Genomic DNA, 22,529 nt, shown 5'->3' with positions numbered 1-22,529 from the left:
ACCTGTTACAAACTCAGAAGAAAATGAAACCACTGTTTTAGCATATTTTCACGCATTTCCACATGCGTCCATTCCAAGCGCTAAAAATGATTTAGGAATATCTTATTCGTTCATTCAACAGATAACGAAGAAGCATAACATGCATAATTACAAAATAATTACATAGCAATATTTTCTTTTTTGTGAGATGATATTGGTTAGAATACAAGATAATCGAGATTTTTAACAGAAGAAATAGTCATTTTTGGTCATCAAAAAATCCAAAATTTATGCGAGCGATTTCAACATACATTTAGTTTCAACGTGTTTTGTTGGATGAGATGAATAATATAATATATTTTTATATCTACAATGAGAATTTGAAAGAGAAAAAATATCTGGATTTTTACGAACAGTAGTTACAGATTTTTTAGACAATTTGCCATTGGTGTGACATCGCAGATGTTAGTACCAACTTGCACGGCTTATTGGACAAAAAGAATAAGTCAAGAATTTACATCTTTGAAAACCGATGACTAAGGCGTCTAGGTTGATGGAATTGGCCACCGCGTTCGCCAGATATTACACAGGTTGATGCCTACCTTCGGGGCCCTATTAAAGAAAGAGTCTATACAACTCCAGTTCGAACAGTAGAATATTTGTAATGCCGTGTCAGACAGGCCTTTTCAAAGGGCAATAGTTTCCAATGCTATGAAGTCATGGATGTCTTAGAGCAAATGGAGCATTTCAAGCATAATATCTGGTTGTATGTAATTAAAAACAATTTAAAACTGTTTATTAGTCTGTAACATTAGTTTTGTGTATAGCAAATTCTATGAATATTTTTGTTGGCATATGTATTTCCTTCCAGTTGCACTTTTACAATTACTCATTTGAACACGCTAAGAACGGAATATTAAGCTTATTTATGGCAAAGACAAATTTGTTTACAAAAACGTCACCATGACCGGTCAGATAGTGCTACCCAGGTGAAATGTGATTAATTCGCTCTAATTGAAATATTTTGGTTTTTTGCTTATAACTCGAAAACCAGTGAAAATAGATAATAGGTATCATAGATTGGTTAAGGCTTTCGCGGCCCGTTGATAAGCTATTATCTTCATTCGGGTTTAAAGGCCGTCGTCGGAGATGGAAGGACCTCTGAAGAAGCTCGCCACTCGTGCTAGCGAAACGTTAGGAAGTAATTCCAATCGACGACGGCCTTTAAACCCGAATGAAGATAATAGCTTAGGTATCATAGGTTGGATCTTTTAGATGGCATTTAAAATTCCCAGCTAACATGCCAATTAGGCCTGATCTTATGAACGCCCTGCACGCGATTAGTTAATTGTTATAGGTACGATATTATGATAAAAAAATGTAATAGGGAACCGTAACCAAAAATTCAAGTCTTTAGCTGTACGGGTTGCCAAAAAAAAAATTATATCGGCTTGTTGTTGACCGTAAGTCATTATCCATAAACGTCTAATAGGGCACTCATTGAAAATAAGCCTGTATATTTTTCTATTTGGTCAAAGAAAACATAAATGAAATATTCGTTCTTTAAGTAACCTGCTGCTCCATTTCTGCCATTTTTTTAAACTGACAACTTTTCAGGTTTCTTGTCCCTTAAAAAAATGAAAATTTTCTAAATAATTGCGCAGGTCTGACAAGTTCTTAACGGACAAAAAAATCGCAAGTAACGGAAGTTATACGTTTAATAGAAGTAAAGAAATATACACAATGTTGTATAGTGCCGACTAGGTGATCCGAATATTAATGATTGTATTATGCATTCAATATGCTTAGCTGCTAACAAAAAATCGGCGGGTTGTGAATATGTTTAGAACTTCAAAAGCGTACATGTCTGATAGGCCGTTGACACATTTTAACAGACAATGGTGAATTATAAACTTTACAACCCCATCTAATAAAGCAAACTCGTCAGAATTCAATGTGAAAAACTGGTATCACAGATTATGAAAAAAAAAATTGAACGTATAAAAATAATTCGAAAATATGTAAAAATATTCGCAGCTTACGTTTCCCATGTATAGAAGGTTCCATTTGTAAATCCGACAAATTTGTGACCTACATATGCAGCGGAAGGAAAAAGGATGGATTTAACTACACACCATGGCGACTGGGTCGTTTGCCATTTGCAAACAGAATGCGAACATCTTAAATTTTCTCTAAACACATTTGAACACATGGCTATATATTTTATCTTTGGTTCAATTCTAAGTTATATCTGGTTACTACCGATAAAGTCAAATAATTTTTCATATAAAAATGAAAGACAAAATTATTTTGAATAAAACAAACATATTGAAATGGCACATGTTTTAACTTAAGGACTATTCGTTTATCCTATATTATAGGAAAAGCTTGGTCGTTTTAATTTATCAAATAAAACATAAAAACCTCATTGATGCAATGTATACGATAAAGATGCATGGGAATCTCGGAAAAGTTATTTATTTTCAGAAATTCAAGGGCAACTTTTCTCTAATTTAATTGACCTTGTAGCTTAGGCATGATCACCGATTTCAAAAAGCTGACAATATTGAAAATAGCAGAAGATGGATTTTAAAATCACTGATTAAAAATTAACATTCAATTTGTCAGAAAAAAATAAAAACTTTTTTTTTATTTATGGAATTCTCAAAATTTCTAATGCACTTTAAACAGAAAAATAAGCAGCTTTCCTGTACCTTAACAGATTTCATAACTCTTGTCATTTTCAATATCTTCATGCCTCTTGATCTTGTATACAATAACAGTAATGAGATAAAGGTTTCAAATGAAAACTTTAAAAATCATCAGTGACCAACAGTGCCTTTCATTCCTAAAAATTTGAATTTTACTCTCCTTAAAAGAGTCAGCTAAAAAGTTCATTTCTTTTAGGGAAATGATTAAAAATATCTATTATCTATATGAGTTATGGAAATAGGTACATTTGAGATAAATAATATAAACATTTTGTAGAAACCTGAGATAAAAACAAAAAAAATGCTAATCGGAGTAGCCAGACTTAATTCTCTAAATGTAAAACTTAAAATCTAACAAGGATCTGAACATAAAACCTACATTATTATTGTGATATATCACCTCAGTTACAAATGAAACAAATACAGCACTATTTTACATTTACAATTTGTTTGACAAGTTATGTATTTATATGAAAATTCAATAAATTTCGGAAATGCATATTTACAATTGATTGGAAGTGAAAATATAGGAAAAATATAGGAAGAGTTATAAAATTACCATAATTAACAAACAAATTATCAATATAAAATGACTTAAACAATTAAAGACTGGAAAAGCTACCCACTTGCTTAAAATCCTTTTTCAGTTGTATCTAGTTTATCCCAGTCAAAGTCACTACCCCCTAAATGTTTGAATTTCTCCTCAAAGTCACTATCTTTCGATTTTAATTTTTCAAACCTGGCAAACAATAAATTTTTTGCAAAACTATACAGCTCTATATCTAAATCGTTAAGTTTCTTAACTTTTGATGCCTGTTCTGGTGTCAAATTCAACATTAAAGAGTTCGATAATGTGGCATTATTTTGTTCAAATGGTATGGTAAACCTTAAATTAAACGTTTCCTGAAAGATATACTGTGAAATTTTCTGATATTCTGTAAGCCCAAAAAATGCCATTGATTGCAAATTTTTTTTGGCACTGGCCAACATTATCCTGTCTCTTTCAACTTGGGTCATATAGGTCTTATCATAGCAACCAATCAGTTCTAAATCAGCCAACATTCTAGTTTGACGATTCTTAGCTAAGTTGCTTTTACAATTTATAAAATCCTCTATTTCAACTCCTTCCCAATCTTCTCCTTCATAGCACGGGGGAATTTCATCAAAAGTGGCAGCTCTTCCTTTGCAAAAATGTCGAGAACCCTTCCAAGTGGCCCCCCTTTGCACATGTCGAAACTCAGACAAATATCTAGCAATAGGGTCTCTCAGCAAGGTAATATAAAAATACCTTCTTTTAACTACTCCTTCTAATTCATCTAATTTCTCATCCACGCAACCAGTAAGTTCAGTCCAGTCAGCATGTAAACCACACTTCCACCCTGTAGTATAACGGCTAAATAGCCAGCTTTGATTAGAGTGAGGTCTAAAGCAATAGCAACGCTTGCGAGCAATAGGACAACTGCAAGGCTGTTTGAGATCCAAATCATGTACTAAATGTTTTCCAAATGAAGTGCCACCGGTTTTCTGTATATGGAGAAAAACCATAACATCATGTGATTCCAAATCAAATATGAAATCTTCATTTAACATATCATCATAGCTTAGTCCTTTTTTTCCATCTGATACCGTTAATGGCTTTCCTATCCTGTCATTCTTAAAAATGGAGATATCTCTGGAAGATAGGGCACATACCTTTTCCTTACAAAAATAACCAAACCCAAATATACCAAATAAACAAAGGGCAAGACATAAAAGACAAACTTGTTTTAACCTAGACCATTTGGTTTCCATTTGTTTAATATCATAACCATTGGAAAGAAGCAGTTCTATATCACTGTCAAACACTTGAACGGATACGTTTTTGGAATTCATATCCCATCTGTAACTATAAACAAATAACTTTCGGAACACAAACGTAGTTGGAACCGCAGATATTTCAGGACGAGGCACATACTTCGATGGTACAACTGCAACACACGATTCATTAGCAAAAACATGCAACAGATGTTTACGATTTAACTGACTTGAATAATTGATTTTATAATTTATTCATGCTCATGTTTAGACTCAAATATGTGCCTAAATTGTTATTTTCTTATCTTTGACTCAGAAATATTTTGTTCTTTGGTATAGATAGACTACGGATATTTTTGATCAGTTACGCAAGCGCTACGTTCGTAAGTTGGATGGACCTCAAGTGTGTGTGACGTACCACGGTCCGATTAATGCACACAATTCGTATTAATGACATTGATCTGCTTAATACTTTGAATACATTGTCTTATAATGTCCTGTGCATTAGGAGCAAAATAGTATTATCGAAAAGATAAATTATTTTACCCTTCTATATTATCTTCTTAATACATGAAACGGGATAAGTGATATCACAGTTCATGCCAATATAACGATGTTTCGTGATTTATAGTCCTTGAGGGTATTTTATACTTGACGAAAGCTTCCAAAAACAGAGAAGAAACTTTGAAATTATTCAGGAGCAAATAATTTTGGCTTTCGGATTATTTTTTATTTGACCTGAATTGGAGTTTTTCCTGAGGATGGTGATGGCCTCTCCATTTTTCAAGAAGAACCAATTTTTTATTCGGTGTCTGTTCTAACATTGCTATAAATAGCTCTAGTCTGTGATGTGTGTGTCTGACCGGTGTCGTCTGTCAAAAATATAACAAAAAGAGAAAAAATATACACCGTGGCAAAGGATTAAATGGGATTAAAGTGTTTGGTATGGGTTTTGTCTTTCAAAGATTCATATAATAATAAAGTTGAAACGTGTCCATGCCATTACCACGTCTTTCGCATTACGCTTTAGATTGGTTCCGAGATTGGTACCTGCTATTCGGTTTAAATTTGTCAAGAATATTGCAGTAGGATATTTATTATAAACGTAAGAATATAGTGCATTGCATATTTTGCAGGTCAAATTATCTTATTTTTCTTTTCATAGTTATTAAGTTAATAATTTTTGTTTTAGGCCAAAAATGGTTGTAAAAAATATTTGTTGTCTTGGGGCTGGGTATGTGGGAGGCCCCACTTGTAGTGTCATAGCATTAAAATGTCCAGAAATTAAAGTAACAGTGGTTGATTTAAGTAAAGAAAGAATTAGCCAGTGGAATTCAGATAAACTGCCAATTTATGAGGTAAAACATTTGTGTCTAACTACTAGATTAAAGGGATTAAGATAGTCACATTATTCCTTGAAATTTCTTGCAAGATCCTCAATTCCAGTAAAAATTTTATTGTAAATTTTATATAACTCTCTTCTATTTGCTTGGTCATAGATTTTTTTCATTTGTAGCCTGGGTTAGATGAGGTGGTAAAAGCCTGCAGGGGAAAAAACTTATTTTTCTCCAATGATATAAACAACAGCATTTTGGAGGCCGACTTAATATTCATTTCAGTAAATACACCGACAAAGACTTTTGGAAATGGAAAGGTAATTATTATTCAGTCTTCATCTTTGCTAATAATTTCTTAATTTTAAAGATGTTTTGCCTTGACATATTTGGTTTGTTTGAATATTCCTATTGGTGTTGACTTTGGTTGTGCTTTTATATAAGAAATGATTAATTTAGGCAATTTTTTAATATATGCATGAACAAACTTATGTAATGTTAATAAGACTTTTGAAGGTATATTTTTATGCTGTATTATACAGAGTGTTTCATTGGTAGTGAGGCGGTAAAACAAATCTTATTTGAAATGTTTCTACTTTACTATTATTCTGGTGTTGTCTACTTGTAAGATTATAATGTAACAATATTAAATTTTACATGACATTATAAATAGTTAAAAATAGAAAATAGTTGAGTGAGATTTCTTATTTATCTATGCTTTTGAATTCATAAAAATATTGGCAATATCCAGCACTGGCAACATGGTCTCAGGCCGTCAAGATATTCATATCATGTTAAAATAAAAGCAATGCTATCTCCCTTGATTATATACCTATGTGGAATAATAAACAAGTGTTCATAATTCTGGTTATTTTCCTTAAACAACTTGCTGCACCCTTTATATAGTTTTTGCATTTTCAATTATCTTTAGGGTAGGGCGCCCGATTTGAAGTATGTCGAGGGGGCGGCTCGCCTGATAGCAAACATAGCAAGGAGTAACAAAATCGTTGTGGAGAAAAGCACCGTTCCCGTAAACGCCGCCGAGAGCATCATGAAAATTCTGAAAGCCAATCAAAGGTCCGGTGTATCTTATCAAATTTTGTCCAATCCAGAATTTTTAGCAGAAGGTGAATATGTATACCCTTAGAATTTCTAGTTGTAGGTATAAAAATCGCTATCACTTCCATTTTAACGTGTCGGATGCGTTTCAGGCACCGCCATTAATGACTTGTTAAACGCTGATCGCGTGTTGATTGGGGGAGAAGAAACCCCAGGTGGCGAGGCAGCCATTGAAGAGCTATGCGCAATTTATGAACACTGGATACCGAGAAAAAATATTTTAACTACCAACACTTGGTCCAGTGAACTGTCCAAATTGGTGAGTTAATTGGATTAGTTTTTGAGTTTGAATGAAGCTAACAATTTCATTGGGCTGCATATTTACCAATGCTTCTAATAATTAAATAAACCAACCAACGTTCTAATACAAATACAATTGATTATGTCATTCCAGCATATAGCACAGAAAGATTGTCTGTCAACTTCTGCTTTATTGAAAAAAAAATCTATTGGAATTATTGATTGATATCAAACTTTTTAGCATGTTTTTTCCAGGATCGTTTTTTCTTAATCTATAGTTTAAGATTTGACCATTCTTAATATTTTATTTTAATAACCTGCTTAAAATAACTTTTTAGATTTGTGCAAATTGGGGAAAGGGATTCAAATTCCCATGATAGGTAACATATTCAAGAATATGGGCCGAAATTACACTGTTGTATATAAAATATCATTGTTGAATAATGTTTTTTTTTTAATTGTAAAAATTAAATAGGCGTTATGTGCTAAAAGTAAAAAAATAGTGATTTGTTTTTTTCATATAACTATTAGATAATATAGTAACCCTACTACTGTAAAAATTAATGCGCTGCAGGCGGTATTAATGTTTTCGTAAAGAAGGTAAAGATTTTTTGCACATGTCTACTAACCTGTACTTTGCATCATTTTTTTTTTTGAAACTTACTCGATTTGTCAAAACATTTAACGAGACATATTGGTTGTTGAATGCCGCAAGCTCGTTGGTTAAATACTAGCCTTTAAATCGCGCGCATGCGCATGTTGAACGGACCTCAAATTTTTGTTCATATTTCTCGTTTTTTTTTTAGATAAAATTTTAAACTCATCATTTTCTTACAGAACTTACTGTTTTTTTTATAAGATATTTAACAACTTCATGTAATGTTAAGATCTGTACTAAGTCTGATTATTGTGGAAATGACATTTGCAGACAGTATGCGGTCAGTAAATGTCATTTTTGATAGAATTTTTTTTTATATCTCTATGTGTCTAGAGAATCAGTAATATACAGGGAGTAAATTATCCTACATAGAGTAACAGGTGATACTATAAATCAAATCAAGATTTCTTCAATGTCAAATGTCGTTAAAAATTTACATGGTGTTTCGATAATTAAGCACCATTTTCATCCCGATGTATATTATTCACCACTAATATAACAAAAAACATCTCATCTGATTTTCCCTTGGAAAAATTGAAATTGAAAATTTATTTATTTATTCATTTTACATTATACTGTCACTTCTTTGCGACTTATTATATGTTTATATTTTATCTACATACGCGTTATCATATTATTATACCACTGGTTATCAAGGATATATAGTATTAGTTTTATTTTCATTTATATTTAACTTTCGCCTTAAAAAAATTTATTTTTGTTTTTTTTTTTTTAACTGCTTTTATTATTGCCTTCTTTTTTACAGGCAGCGAACGCGATGCTAGCCCAAAGAATATCCAGTATTAATTCTCTATCCGCCATATGTGAGTCGACTGGCGCTGACGTTGCGGAGGTGGCTAGGGCCGTGGGTCTGGATTCACGTATAGGACCCAAATTTTTGCAGGCTTCTATAGGTAGCTACTATATGTTTGACTGTTTAGAATTTTTCCTCCACCATTAACATAACTTTTGCCCGCGTGTGTGTCTTATATTAGCAAAATAATAACAATAATACCAATAACCAAGTCTCCCCTTTGCTCCCCCAAGTTCATTTGGCTAGAAAATGGAGTTTGTTCGTCTGTCGCTTCCCAGATAGAAACGTGTGAGCGTCATTATTGTTATTATTGGAGCGAAATGTATTAAATGTATTTATTTTTCTTATTATGGGATTCGGTGGGAGCTGTTTCCAAAAGGACATCCTTAACCTGGTATATATCTGCGAGTCCCTCAATTTACCGGAGGTATGCATTAATGTGATACTTTTACTTGCAAAGAAGTAAGCAAGATTTTATTCTCAGAAAGTGGCTTGCTCGCTTGCTTGCTTATCTGCATGATGACAATTTGTTTGGCAAAATATACTTTTGTGAAGCCCTTGAAATATTTGTAAGGTCTTCTTCTATTTTTCAAAGATATTGCCACAGGCTTCTGTAATCCTATTTACAAATCTTCTGGATTTCTTCTGCATTGGTTGTTTATAAAATAAATATAAAGCTTTTCTCACCAAAATTTAACCCTAAATTAGTTTTACAAAAAAAATATCAGGATTTAACAATTTTTAGGAAATATGTACCAGAATTGCTGTGCATTTTTAATTATTTCAACGTTTTTTTTATTGTTTAGGTTTTTTTTCGAATTCCTTTTTTTTCACACCTAATGACGTAGTTTTTTCATAACAATCATTCTCTATTATATTAACAGAAAGTCACTAGTCCAATTCTGGTACTTATATTATACAAGAAAATCTGAGAAAAGGTCTGATGATGATAACATGTCGGTTTGAGAGTTTTTCTGGTTTGGCATATTCTATTAATAAGTATCAAATCTTTTTTTTTTTTTTTGTTATTATTGTTTCATAGTGCAAAATTCTGTCGCTTACAAGCAAAATCCCTAGGCAATTAACATAGCAAACTCACGATTTTAAACGTCGTTTTGTGCGACCTAGGTGGGCGCTTACTGGCAACAGGTGATTGACATGAACGAATATCAAAAGAAGCGATTTACATCGAAAGTTATCGAATCGCTCTTCAACACCGTTAGCGGCAAAAAAATATGCATTATGGGGTTCGCGTTTAAGAAAAATACGGGCGACACGAGGGAGAGTCCCGCCATTTACGTTGCCAAGACGATGCTTGACGAAGGAGCGAGCATAAATATTTACGATCCCAAGGTATAAAACTCTATAGGGCAAACGGTTGACAAATTTATCTCGATTTAGGTAGAAGAAACTCAAATATACGAAGATTTGACCCATCCTTTAATCAGCGAATCTCCGGAACACGTGAGGAAACACGTGACCGTGTTTAAAGATGCTTACAGCGCCACCAACGGGTGCCACGCCATCGTACTGTGCACCGAATGGGATGAGTTTATTGTAAGGCTGTTTAGGTCATATAGCTGGTAGATATTCAGGGTATTTTAAAATGTACCAAGATTTTAGGTACAGTTTTACAACGCAATAAGAACTCTGGCGGAAAAACAGTTAACCTACTTTATAATACTACCATAGTATCGTTTGGAACAGGTGCAATATTAGGGTATTTTACTGATAATTCGTTTGGTTTCGTTGCGATTCAGTGGGGTTATAAATCTGTCAACATTGATGGATTACGTTTGCCGTTTAAGTAATTTTAAAGGTCTACTAGTACAGGCTCACATTTTTGAACTAGGTAGAGCAAAATCGACGTACATGTCAAAAATGCCCCATATTTCTGCCTTTTTTAATACAGTTATCAACAAATCTATATGGCCGAAAGGGGCTCATCACGGGATTTTTTTAGGACCATAGCCAACTTGTTTTGCTGTGTAAAATAAGACGGTTGTATTCAAAATATATAGCAGAAAAAGTATGTAAAAAAAAACGAAAAGCCCTGGCCAGTTGTTCTTGGGACTGTTTTTCCTTTTATTTTATTTTTTTACTTTTATATTTTTTATTTTATTGTTCTTGTCCCATTATAAAAACTGTTAATGGACCCACAAATATTAGGTGCCTTCTAAGCAATGTGAAATCTTAATTTCCGCCAGCAGCCCTTGGAGAATAGATTCGAGAATGTTTCGTAGTCGCCCATTTTAATGTAAAGAAAAAAGGAAAATTGCCAGACATTAAAATAATACTAGTTGTTGGTAATGACTATTTGAAAGGAAAACAAAGAGTCAAAATGAAAATAGAAACCTTCATTTTCATTACTTCGCGGAAAATTGTAAATATCCTTTGCCTTTAATTTTTTTTATTTAATCGAGGCTAAAAGATTTCTAAGCAAAACCCAAAATTCATTTCGTATTTTCGCATTGACCCCTAAAAAATATCTGTACATCCTTAAATGTTTGTTTAAATGCCTCTAAAACTGTGATAAAGAAAAAAAAAGTGCTTTAACTAAACAAATTGACTCCGTGGTCTTATTTTTTTGTGAAAGACGTCGCTCTAAAATCTTGATACTGATTTTTGAAACATTCTATATAGAGCACTTATCTATACCATATACCTTTTCGAACCAACATCAAAAATATTCGCGCTCTATTTCAAACCTCACGTTCCATAAAATTTTCATCAAAAAAGCAAGTTAAGTGTGTGGATCGTTAAAAAAAAATAAGGGCAGGCTAGTACGTGAAATTTGTGCGCACGCGCAAATATCATCCCACCTGTACCGAAATGTCATAGCCTCTAGGTTATCTACTAGCTATATCGTATCAGATGAGACGACAATACTTAGGCATATGTCTTGCAGACGTTAGATTACGAAAAAATCTACGACCAAATGATGAAACCGGCATATATGTTTGATGGAAGGAAAATCTTAGACCACGAGAATCTGCTTCGCATAGGATTTAACGTCGAGACTATTGGAAAGCGGTTAGGCAGACCTTTTGTGAGGAGGAGATGGAGTAGCAACCCCGCCGTATTGTAATGCATCCTATGTCTTACCCGTTCCTTATTATTCCATTTATTATTCCTTTATAAGTATTATTTTTTAGTATTTTACTTATTTTATTAAGACTTGAGGCCCCAAGTAATTGTTTCTTGTATAGTGCTTATTTTTATATACATATTGCAATTTCCTAAAATGGTGTTCTTTACGGATATATTTGGAATTATAAGATGCCATATATTTCCAGTATAAATGCCGACAAATATACCGTTTTGTTGTTGTTCATTGCATTTTCATTCAAAACTCCTTTTATTCAGTTTATTTTATTGACGGCTGTACAGCACAAAATTATTTGCCGATATTTTCTTGACAACGAGAATAATTGTTTTTGCTACCGAAGCAAAAATGATTTTTGAAAAATAGTTTGCTTTTTTTTGTATTCATATAATGCTTTTTCTTTATAAATATATAAAAATAGAAGACAACCTTAATAGATATATTTCCACTCCCAAATAAAATGACCCTAATAGCCTTCCGCCCATTTTGATTAAATTTGGATTTTTACATGGTAAACGTTATTTTTCCTAGTATGCCACAAAATAATGAAAAGTGAAGTAAAGCAATATTGCGAAATGGTTCATAAAATTTTGTGCTATTGTGTAATAATATGAAATAAAAACGTATTATGGGTAAATCGTTAATAAAAGGTTCGATTTTTATTCAGCAGTATTTATTAGCATAAAAAAAAACATTTACAAAATCTATCAATGCCTTACATAAGAAAAATACCGGCATTTACAAGATTCTTGATAACTACAAAATAATCAGTCTAATAAATCGAGATGGCTCGAACAAAATAATAAGAGTCGTAAAACTTTACTTGTCAGAAATGTGTTCGACTGGAATCGCTTTTTCTTGCTGAATTTCGGGATTCTGCTTGGGCGCTGTAACAGTGAGAATTCCGTCCTCGGACAAACTAGAGACCACTTCCTTTAAATTATGCCCTTTGGGTAGCACGAATCTTCTCACGAAGTGTCTCGAAATAAAACCGTGGTCGTCTTTTTTCTCCTCGTGTTTCGCTTCGATTTCTATGACGTTGTCGTTCACAGTTTTCACTTTTATCTCGTCCGGCTTAAAATTTTCAACGTCTAACCTGACTTGGAACTTTTGTTTGTCTTGAGTTACGGCCAAATCCGACGACTGATCCGGATATTTTAAGGCATACCTTGGTCTATTGGCCCAAATTGCTGATGATGGTCGAAACAACTCGTCTTCTATCATTCGCATTTGATTTTCCATCATCCTGAGAGGTCGCATCATATCACGCACCAAAATCGGTATAAAAGACATTTTGTGGTAATTTTCTGTTTATCGCACTAATCGAAAAACTCGAAACAATTTGAAAATCGCCGCTGCCTGATGCGCTTATATATGAGCGGATGAATTCGTTCTACGCATGCCTAGAAAACGACGGAATTTACGAGAATCGACGAATCCAGAACGTTTATAAACGTATAGATACCGTTTGTCTCTGATTGGGATTCTATTTTCTTCTAGTTTTGTTTGTATAGGTTTGTATGTGGTATTGGCGTAGAATCATTATTTCTGAAGAATTTATTTGTTACGTCGTTTTATCAAAAGGTTCAATTTTTTTGTTGAACACAATTTTTTTGCAACCCGTGCCATTTATTCAGTTTTATTTTGTGTATGGTTTTTTCAATATCTACCTCTAAATCAGAAACTAATCAAAATTTTAGATAATTTTATGAACATTTAAAATTTATATTACGATATTATGAGCTTTCTTCCTAGTTATTACAGATTAAAGACAATCCATGCTCTTGCATTATTGGTCGCCTATTCAGTGGGTGGAGAGAACAACTTGAATAATATATTTTGTGCAAATTACAAAATTAAAACGAAATTATAAATTACAAGAAAACTGAAAAAAGGTGAAATTAAATAGAAAATCTCATATTTGGAATACGGATGGTATTCGCACGTTGATGGTTCTACAATGAATTTGTCAGTCGAAACTTACCACATTCGTATTCTGTTTCCCAATTGTGCGAGAGGAGTATTTTTTCTCTCTGTTCCGTGCTTCAATGTGAATGATTAGAATGCTAGTTGAAAGTGCACAATTTCTTCATATTATTTAATAAGTAATAACATCGACGGGAGTGATTAATATAAGTTTATTATTATTAATATATAACTTATTGCGGAGTGTTTTCTGTGTTTTTGTTATAGATCGGGATTAGTGTTTCCTAAATTTCCAAGGATTTAATTTCCTTTCTAGGTAGGTCTAAATTGACAAGATGGCGAACGTCACAAATTGGTAAAGATAATGCATTTTAAAAATGTTTATTTTATTAGCATCTCATATGCAATAATTTTTAAAATATTTCGATTATTTTCGGATTTAAGCTAAATTGTATGTAGATTAATTAGCGTAAATATTCAGTTTTCAGGATGACGGATGAAACAGATGTGTCCCAAATTCCACCACCACCAGGAACGGAACCTTCGGCTCCTCCACCACCACCTCCTCTTCCCGAAAGTAAACCTCCTCCTCCTCCACCTGAACAAAACTCTCATCAGCTGGAGCAGAACAATTGGTTGCCATATTATATGGCGAATGGTTTTAATTTTAGCCATCCTTACAGCAGTTATGCTCAGCAGCAGTATTGGTATTCAGCATATCCGTACATGAGTGGAAAAGATTTATCAAAAATTCAACCTCCACTACCTGCTCCCCCATTACCTCAAAATAATAATACACCCAGAGCTCCTATGCAGTTTTCTAGTAAACCAATAAGGTTTCAGTTGAATGGCAAAAGATTGCCAAATCCTAGTGCTATGGTGACTGGCTCCCCCAATAGTGGGGCAGCGAAGAAAAAACGCAAGAGGAATCGTAACAATCAAATGCAAAATCACATCTTTAATAATGCACCACCATTACCTCCAAGTGATTTCAATATGCCCAAGCCAGAACCTCCACCTGAAACTATGCCCCCTTTACCACCACACCCTTCTAACAATGAACCCCTTCTTCCAAGTTTGCCATTGGGAAAAAACCAACAAGTAGTTAACAAACCAGTTCAGCAACATTTAAATGGAGGCAATCCTACGGAGGATTGGCCCCAGAGTTTGAAAGATTATGTGCATAACTGTTACTCAAAGTGTAAAACCACAATAGATAAAAATCAGGTGGAGATTATTCTGAAGGGTAAAATCACTGCTGCTTATCAGTCAGGTCAACTGCACAAGGATTGGTCAAAAGAGCCTCTGCCCAACATTTATTCTGACAGCAAACAGGAAAAAACTGTGCAACAGGGGGGGAAGTTTACGGGACAGGTGAAAACTGTGGTTGGCCAATTGGCCCAGTTCCAAAATTCACACAAAAAGGGCTTATCCCCGGCGATGGGGGCGAGGTTGGGAGCCAGGGCTTCTTTGAGGGGACGAAACGCTTCTAATTCTAGGTCTAGGTCAAGGAGTCCAAGGAAACAGTCTGGCAGTAGGAGTCCACCGAAAAGGCATCGCGCAACTAGGTATAGTTTTTTGACACCACTTTTTTGCATTTACTTCATTTTTGATTATCTGTGCCAGTTTATAGTTAATAATAAAAAGAAATCCAGGTGAGGTTTTTTAAAAATGATTGGAAAATGAAATTTAAAATCATAAATTAAAAAAGCAATGTGTAATAATTATTATTTATTCTACCATCTGACTATTTACATAAGCTTTTATAATTTACGTACACAAACTATGAACTATGCACAAACATTGTAAGTCTTTTAGGCAAGGCGTATTTTTCATATTATCCGGCAGTTCAATAAAATAACCCCAATTGTAGAGTTGTTGGTTGGTGATTGTGCAAAATTTCATAATTCCAAATTGATTGTGCTCTTCTAATGAACTAATACCTTAGCTAAAATTAAAAGCCCCAATGTAATTACAAAACATAACCGTGGATCTAAGATCACTTGTAAATATTTAATTTCAAAAACAAACTCAATTTTATCATCCTGTACATGTGTACCGAATACCCAAAGTTATCGATTTTTAACTTTAGAACCAATAACAATGCGTTTGGTTTTTGAGGTTTAGTTTATTTTGCTACTGTCATTTATACAAATGCTGCATTGCTATATTCAGTTTGGTAGCTATTTCTTTGCAATTAATGTGAACCCAAATTTACTAGTTTTGATTACATTTGGATTAGTGAGGAGCAGAAGACACTAGTTTCTTCGCATTTTTTATAGCTAAACGATTAAACTTAACAGTTCCAGCTCATCTGAAGAAAACGGATTTGTGCCGTTAAAATCGAAAAAGAGCAAGTTGGCGAATCGTCTGGGTCCTCAGAAAAAGAACAACAAATCAAAGAAGAACAAAGCCAAAGAGAAAAAGGCGCCCTTCTACCAAAGTTTCGGCCAAGACGTTGAAGAGAACAAGGAACTGCTGGAGCAACGGGCCGCCAGATTCAACAATGGCCCAAGGTAAGCAAGTTACCATCCCTTACAGCCTTAATAGTTGTTAGCCAAGACAAAATTACATTCTGTATGCACATTTCAATTTTCAGCCATTTCTATTTCATTTTATTAAGAACAACAAGTTTAGGCTGTTTAGTTTGTAGAGTAAACGAAATACATTGATTGGTTCAACTTTTATCCCCTTCATCTCTTACATTCTATCGTCAAAAAGAGTGAGGATGTGGATAGTTTTACATTCATATTTTGGACATCTTTCTCTCTCTCTCTCTCTCTCTCTCTCTTTTTTTTATATTACTCGCTAGTTTTTAGATATTAAGTGACTTAATCTTCTTTAGGTATAAAATAGATGTATAGATGTTCGTCCACATTGCGCTTACTGACATTTTCGGGTTTCTTTTAGAACTAGTAACGTAAGTCCAACCGACCGCTCAATGATTGAACATCTTTTGTCCACGTCGCAAGACGATTCGAATCCGGGCGACTTCGACTGGTCGGGTGTTCACATAGTTGGCACGTGCCAAGATATAGAAAAGTCGTTTTTGCGCCTCACGAAAGCGCCAGAGGCGTGTGACATCCGTCCTGTCGAGGTTTTGCGCAAATCCCTCGTTAACGTTAAAGACAAGTGGCTCGCGAAACAAGACTATTTCTATGCATGCGATCAGCTGAAGAGCATTCGTCAGGATCTTACTGTGAGTATGGGGCTGTTTTGTTCTCGACCGCGCGCTAATTTCATCCATTTTAAGGTCCAAGGTGTGAGAAACGAGTTCACGATTCAGGTGTACGAAACTCACGCGCGGATCGCCCTAGAAAAGGGCGACCACGAGGAGTTTAATCAGTGTCAGACTCAGTTGAAAGCATTGTATTCCGATGTAGGCGGCGATAATAGGAACGAATTCGTCGCCTACAGGATACTGTATTACATCTTCACAAAGAACACCTTGGGTGAGTATCTTTTCATGACACTAAACCACATGAAAGATGACAGGTCTGGTAATATTAGTGTTCTAGGTTGCTCAGGTTGGCATATCCTGTAGTAATGGTGATTGTTGTCTTTTTTATTTTAATGCTCTTATTGGTATTATTCACTTATTATTTGATGATGAAAAACTATTTTTTAGTAAGTGATATGCTTGGAACTTCAAAATATTAAGTATTTCTAAAGTTGAAAAAAAAAAAAAGATTAGAGGAGTATTATTTCAAAAAAGGCTTCTAAAATACATATATTTACCTAAATATTTACTTTTTTTTTTTAATCTGTCAACATCATTCATAATTATAAGGGGTCAAAGAGACTGTTTTTTCGCAATTTCTCTTATTTATTTAGAATAAGCCACTAAAAGTACAACTTTATAATTAATTACTGCACAAAAATTGACACTAAAGACAAAGATGATAGTCACTATCAGTCTACCGCTACTTAAATGTTCAAAAAGCGAAATAAAGTTTTATTTGGACTAGCCGGTACAAAGGCTGGAATAATTAAGAGCGTATTTTGCAATGCGGCAATCGAATATATAGGGCTTTTGATATCAGCGAGGCGTTATCTTCGCTTAGCTTTGGGCTTCGTCTGTAGTTCGGGGTATATAACTCGCGGAAGAATTTTTACACAAGCCGTTTTTTTATATAAACTTTTTTTTTTCTTTTTTTTATATATTCATGATCAGGGTTGGGCTGATTTTAATGAACTGATTTAAATCACTATTAAAATCATGATTTAAATTAAACTCCCTTTTTTTTAATAAGCACAACATACGAATATTATTACAAATAAAAATAAAACACAATTGTTTAAAAAAATAAAACTACTAATATAATAATATACATTTTATGCTTCTGCATTTTTGTTGTATGGTTTGAACAAAAATCCTGTTCCTTATATCTGAGTGTTATTGGTAGCTGTTTCGCAAGTTCTGGCTCATCCTTTTGTAATGTCCACCATTGTAATCCATTTACGTCTTTTTTTATTTTATCTGAAAACAATTTTTTTAAATAAGCAAATCTCGGACAGTTATTACTAATGGCAAAAGTTCAGTGTTTATATATAAATTACTAATTATTTTTAAAGCCATGCCTTAATTCTTTTGAAAACGTTTCTAAAGTTAAATAAAATTGAAATAAGCAATGATAAAATAAAATATTATTTACCTACCTGTGTTTGCTTCTTGCTGCTTATTATTACAAACATCGTGGTGTCTTTGAACTATCTATTGAATTTCCTTCTCACAGATTTTACAAATCGCTCTTCATCCAGACTTATTTGGATCTGTTGTCGTTCGAATGTGAACCTGACATGCTATTTTCTTTTCTTCCAACCATTTAAATGTTTTCACCTTTGACAAACCACCAACTCAATACGCGAGACGTATTTGACAACGACAATTTATAGATCAAGAAAAAAACAGGCCGCGACTTAAAATGTTCAAAATTCGGGAGAGCGTTTTTAAAAACATTTGTTTATACAGAAAGCAAAATAAAGTTTTATTCCAACTGGCCGATACAAAGGCTGGAATAATTAAGAGCGCATTTTACAGTATGACAATCGAATAAATAGGACTTTTGATGCGGTGTCAGCGATGCATTATCTTCGCTTAGCTTTGGGCTTCGTCTGCAGTTTGGGACATATAACTCGCGACAGAAATTTTCTTGCAAAAAGCTCGTTCTAACGAATACTTAGTGTGTATGTTGTACTATATTGTTTAGAGTGGCTCTAAAACATTTCGTAATTACTACAAAAACAATACATATTATGAAATTAAAAAAAAAAAAAATCAAAGTTGGTCCAACACTATATTATCATATCTTTTAGTGTAAATTTTAACATGCTGTAATTAGGTCACTACATGCGTCATTATTCACTGGTCTCCCAGAGCTGTAAATCCTCTAGATTGTCTAGATATGAATAATGACGAATAAAACTTCACGAAATTTAGGTCGCAATTGGAGTCACGGAATATATTGCTTATAGTGGCTTTTAAATATTTTGTAATTGCTACAAAAAAAAGGGTAATACGTATTGTTATGAAATTATAAAAATCAATTAAAATAAACAAAATCAATGATTTTTGGTTCAACACTGTTCATGTTTCATTCACTTTTGAGTTATATGTAGACTATTTACAAGAAGCGATTAACATTAAATTAACGTTTACCATTTTTCGTTTTAAGGCATGATGTTTACGTTAATGATGTTCTTTTAAGATGTCAAGATATAATGTGCCGCGACATCCGACATGGTTCTGGTCGTCGATCATGCAATGTAATGTTTTTTTTTGCAGACATAATGACGATAATGAAGTACCTCTCGCCGGAGGAAAAAGGCGATCCATGCATAGCGTTCGCGTTAAAAATGCGATCCGCGTGGGGTTCGGGCAATTTCCATCGGTTTTTTAGGATGTACGCCGGCGCCCCACTCATGACTGGCTTCTTAATTGACTGGTTCATTGAGCGGGAACGCAAGGCTTATTTAAAGTGTATTATCAAGAGGTACGTATCAAGCCTGTGCTGCATTATTTAGGTCCGGTCGCTCGTGCAAAACAAATTAGCGACTAAAGAGAAGTTTCTCAAAATTGTTGCCTATAATTAATCTATTTAATGACATTAAACACGACCACTCTTTAAAAGTCGTAAATACAAATACCCGGTCAGTAATTTCATAATTTCCAAAAATTAATAAAAATGATTAATTTTTGTTGCAGTGTTGTATTCTCATTTTTAGAATGATTTTAAAGCCTTTGGTAATATTCGGGTTATTTTAGTCCATTATATTCCACATATTTATGCTTGTTATCTTATTAAAAATTTAGACTTTGGATATATACACTTCAAGGTATTCCACCTACACATTCAATGACAAGGCAAATAAAAAAAACCGTTTTTTTTTTGTTTTTTAAAATGAATTAGATTATCCATGGCCGTAAGGATTTTTAAATTTGTTTTATTTTTTCTTTTACAATTTTATTCATATTGAGAATTTGAACAGGATTTGGCGATTTAAATGAAGGTCTTCCAGTTTGAGATTTTTTACAAAAATAAATTTCTATTCTTAATTACTTAAACCCATTAAATGTCCTTCGAGCCGGAATGGACTCAATGATTTTTTTACAGGTTACCTTTATTTCAGGAATTTGCTACTCTGATTAGTACGCAACTGTATGTTTTGTATAGCTGCTTGTTTTTTGTGCTGGAGATGCATTTGTCGTACACGTTTTTGAGTCACTTTCGATCACCCGGTCCGAGAATTTGCATTTACTATAAAAAAAAAATGCAAGCGGCAGTGTCAAATAGTTACGGGAACGTTTTTGTATATGTTTGTTTTCACTAGCGCCGCCGTTGACTAGTCGCAAAATTAACCTTAAAAAAAAAACAAGAAATCTTTGAATTTTCGTTTAATACGAGGCGATAAAAAAGGAAATATCAGCCACGCCAAAACAATACTTTTTTAAAATTTCTAATTAATTAATATCATTGTCTTCTACGTCATAATACATCTTAGGGCGATAAAGTAAGTAAAATTATTTTTGACTTTTGTTTTGCTGACGACCGTTTTGACAGCAGCGCTCCAACTTCCAGCTTACAGGTTGTACTTATATTTTAAAAACACCTTTTTTTTATTTCTCTACACAGCAACAAGCACTCTAGAACAAATGCATCTCCAGCGTCACCGTCGCGCGGTATCCCAAATTAACCAGATTTTCTCTGTTTAGTTATCGGCAGACCGTAACGCTGACATTCTTGACGCAAGAGCTAGCTTTCAATACGGAAGAAGAGTGTCTCGGGTTTCTCGATTCCTTCTCGTTGACTTTCACCGATCCCTCGAGGACTGTTGTCGATTGCAAAGGCAGCATGCCCGCCTTGTCTAATTTCTAAACAGGGGGTCTTCGTTTTGTATAAATCCCCCCCCCCCCCTGAAACAAGGATTTTCTTACGAATACTTCCATATAAGTCTCGTTCACGGCTGAGGAGTTTCGTTGGCAGATATCTTTGACCCGAGTTGTTGGTCGGTACATTGTTTCTGGTCTGTGTCTGTAGTGGAGACGCCGCTCCCACACATCGTTTGTGTATGTTATATCGTTCCGGATCTGCGCACTTGTTTTCGTTGGACCCTCTGCGCAGCCACGTGAAGCGGGTGGGCGTTACTTCAAGTCGGTCACGTTTTAGCGACCGACGGACTTGTTACAACTGAATTGATTTATATACAATTATATTTGTACAGCGATTTAAATATTTATTAACGGTAAATAAAGTTTTTTTTTTCTAATGTTTCTGGTATCTGTTTACGATCTTAACATAATTCAGTGATTTTTTTTCTAGTTTCATTAAAATTAAAAATTAAATAGTATTTGTTACAAATATAGAAACAGCTAGAAATTTTGGAAAATCATGTTTCCTCGACCCTCCTGGATTTATTCTCTCCGAAAACTAATTTTGAACTATTCAAGTTGAAGTTCACAATGGGGTATTGTTATAATTCAAAAGCTTCTATGATAAGAGCATAATTATTTTGAATTGAACTAGATAGTTAATCTTCATCTATTTATATAAATTGTTTTTAAGTGTTGTGGTGAGATATACCAAGGTCCACGTTGCAACGTTAGTTTATTGAGAGTATATTTCAAATAAAATTAAATCAAAATGTGTTCATTTCTCTGACAGTTACAGGATTATGTAAGATAACACTTCTGGTGCATTAAGGGTGGTACAGTAGTCAACCACAGATTACAAGACTCCAAATATTTCACTGAATTGCATCTAAGTTCGTTGTTTTGCCGCGAGATGGCTTTAAAGGAAAACTTTTAACTGGTCAAGGAGCTCGATAACCAATTTTTGGGATGAAAGCTATAAAAACACCATAATTATTTCTTATTAAAACAAAAGTTGAAATGCATAAATACCGCATTTTAATCAAAACTTTTACATTTATTAAATCCAAATAGAGAAAACGACAGCAGTAACAGCTAGAACCAAACAATGACAAAATATAATAACAGTAAAGAGAATTAAGTAAAAGCACTCAAACGGAACACATCATAACGAAATGAGCGGTGGCTGCCGACAAAAGAATCAAGCTTTAGACAGTTACAGGCTGTCAGCATTCTAGTAAGAGGCGATTAAACCCCATAATTTGCGCGATGGTAAGGTATGCGGAACATTGAGTTATCACAGCTTCTGTAATATGCGTTAAATTGTATGCCATGTAAAAAAGCTGAACAATGATACCAACCATTCAAAATCTTAAAAAGAAAAAATAAATCGGTCTGGAATCTTCTGGGTTGAAGAGTATCAATCTTGAAGGCCTTACTTATAATACTGTCGGTGATCTGATACCCATTATAGATATA

The 22,529-nt window shown here is 33.8% G+C and overlaps 4 protein-coding genes across 6 annotated transcripts; 2 read left to right on the top strand and 2 right to left on the bottom strand.

Annotated features, from left to right (window-relative positions):
• Nucleotides 1-1,235: 1,235 nt before the first annotated feature.
• Nucleotides 1,236-4,823, bottom strand: LOC132707749 (heparan-sulfate 6-O-sulfotransferase 2). Its single transcript, XM_060679686.1, has 2 exons — nucleotides 4,715-4,823; nucleotides 1,236-4,657 (listed from the first exon to the last, which is right to left on the bottom strand). Exon 2 carries the CDS (start codon nucleotides 4,560-4,562, stop codon nucleotides 3,321-3,323), a length of 1,242 nt encoding a protein of 413 aa, XP_060535669.1. The 5' UTR covers nucleotides 4,563-4,657; nucleotides 4,715-4,823; the 3' UTR covers nucleotides 1,236-3,320.
• Nucleotides 4,824-5,346: 523 nt separating this feature from the next.
• LOC132707006 (UDP-glucose 6-dehydrogenase) lies at nucleotides 5,347-11,980 on the top strand. 3 transcript variants are annotated; one of them, XM_060678619.1, is made up of 10 exons: nucleotides 5,347-5,589; nucleotides 5,677-5,842; nucleotides 6,001-6,138; nucleotides 6,750-6,945; nucleotides 7,030-7,196; nucleotides 8,602-8,750; nucleotides 9,004-9,076; nucleotides 9,778-10,002; nucleotides 10,051-10,206; nucleotides 11,558-11,980. In XM_060678619.1, the coding sequence occupies exons 2-10, from the start codon at nucleotides 5,684-5,686 to the stop codon at nucleotides 11,735-11,737; spliced, it is 1,443 nt and encodes a 480-aa protein (XP_060534602.1). In that variant the 5' UTR covers nucleotides 5,347-5,589; nucleotides 5,677-5,683; the 3' UTR covers nucleotides 11,738-11,980. The 3 variants fall into 3 exon arrangements, with proteins under 3 accessions (XP_060534602.1, XP_060534604.1, XP_060534603.1); XM_060678621.1 differs by having other exon boundaries at nucleotides 8,602-8,751; nucleotides 9,011-9,076; XM_060678620.1 differs by having other exon boundaries at nucleotides 5,347-5,620.
• Nucleotides 11,981-12,399: 419 nt separating this feature from the next.
• LOC132707007 (protein lethal(2)essential for life-like) lies at nucleotides 12,400-13,156 on the bottom strand. The gene has a single exon (XM_060678622.1). It carries the CDS (start codon nucleotides 13,046-13,048, stop codon nucleotides 12,575-12,577), a length of 474 nt encoding a protein of 157 aa, XP_060534605.1. The 5' UTR covers nucleotides 13,049-13,156; the 3' UTR covers nucleotides 12,400-12,574.
• Nucleotides 13,157-13,776: 620 nt separating this feature from the next.
• Nucleotides 13,777-21,446, top strand: LOC132707005 (leukocyte receptor cluster member 8 homolog). The gene is made up of 7 exons (XM_060678618.1): nucleotides 13,777-13,997; nucleotides 14,163-15,249; nucleotides 15,985-16,197; nucleotides 16,592-16,880; nucleotides 16,935-17,133; nucleotides 19,467-19,674; nucleotides 20,895-21,446. The coding sequence occupies exons 2-7, from the start codon at nucleotides 14,171-14,173 to the stop codon at nucleotides 21,055-21,057; spliced, it is 2,151 nt and encodes a 716-aa protein (XP_060534601.1). The 5' UTR covers nucleotides 13,777-13,997; nucleotides 14,163-14,170; the 3' UTR covers nucleotides 21,058-21,446.
• The last annotated feature ends 1,083 nt before the right edge of the window (nucleotides 21,447-22,529 follow it).

This window comes from Cylas formicarius, unplaced genomic scaffold, assembly GCF_029955315.1.
Source record: "Cylas formicarius isolate icCylForm1 unplaced genomic scaffold, icCylForm1.1 PGA_scaffold_9__14_contigs__length_23061073, whole genome shotgun sequence".
NCBI classification, from domain to species: domain Eukaryota; kingdom Metazoa; phylum Arthropoda; class Insecta; order Coleoptera; family Brentidae; genus Cylas; species Cylas formicarius.
The sequence above is the reverse complement of the archived record's forward strand: the minus strand, read 5'-3'. Positions and strand labels throughout refer to the sequence as shown.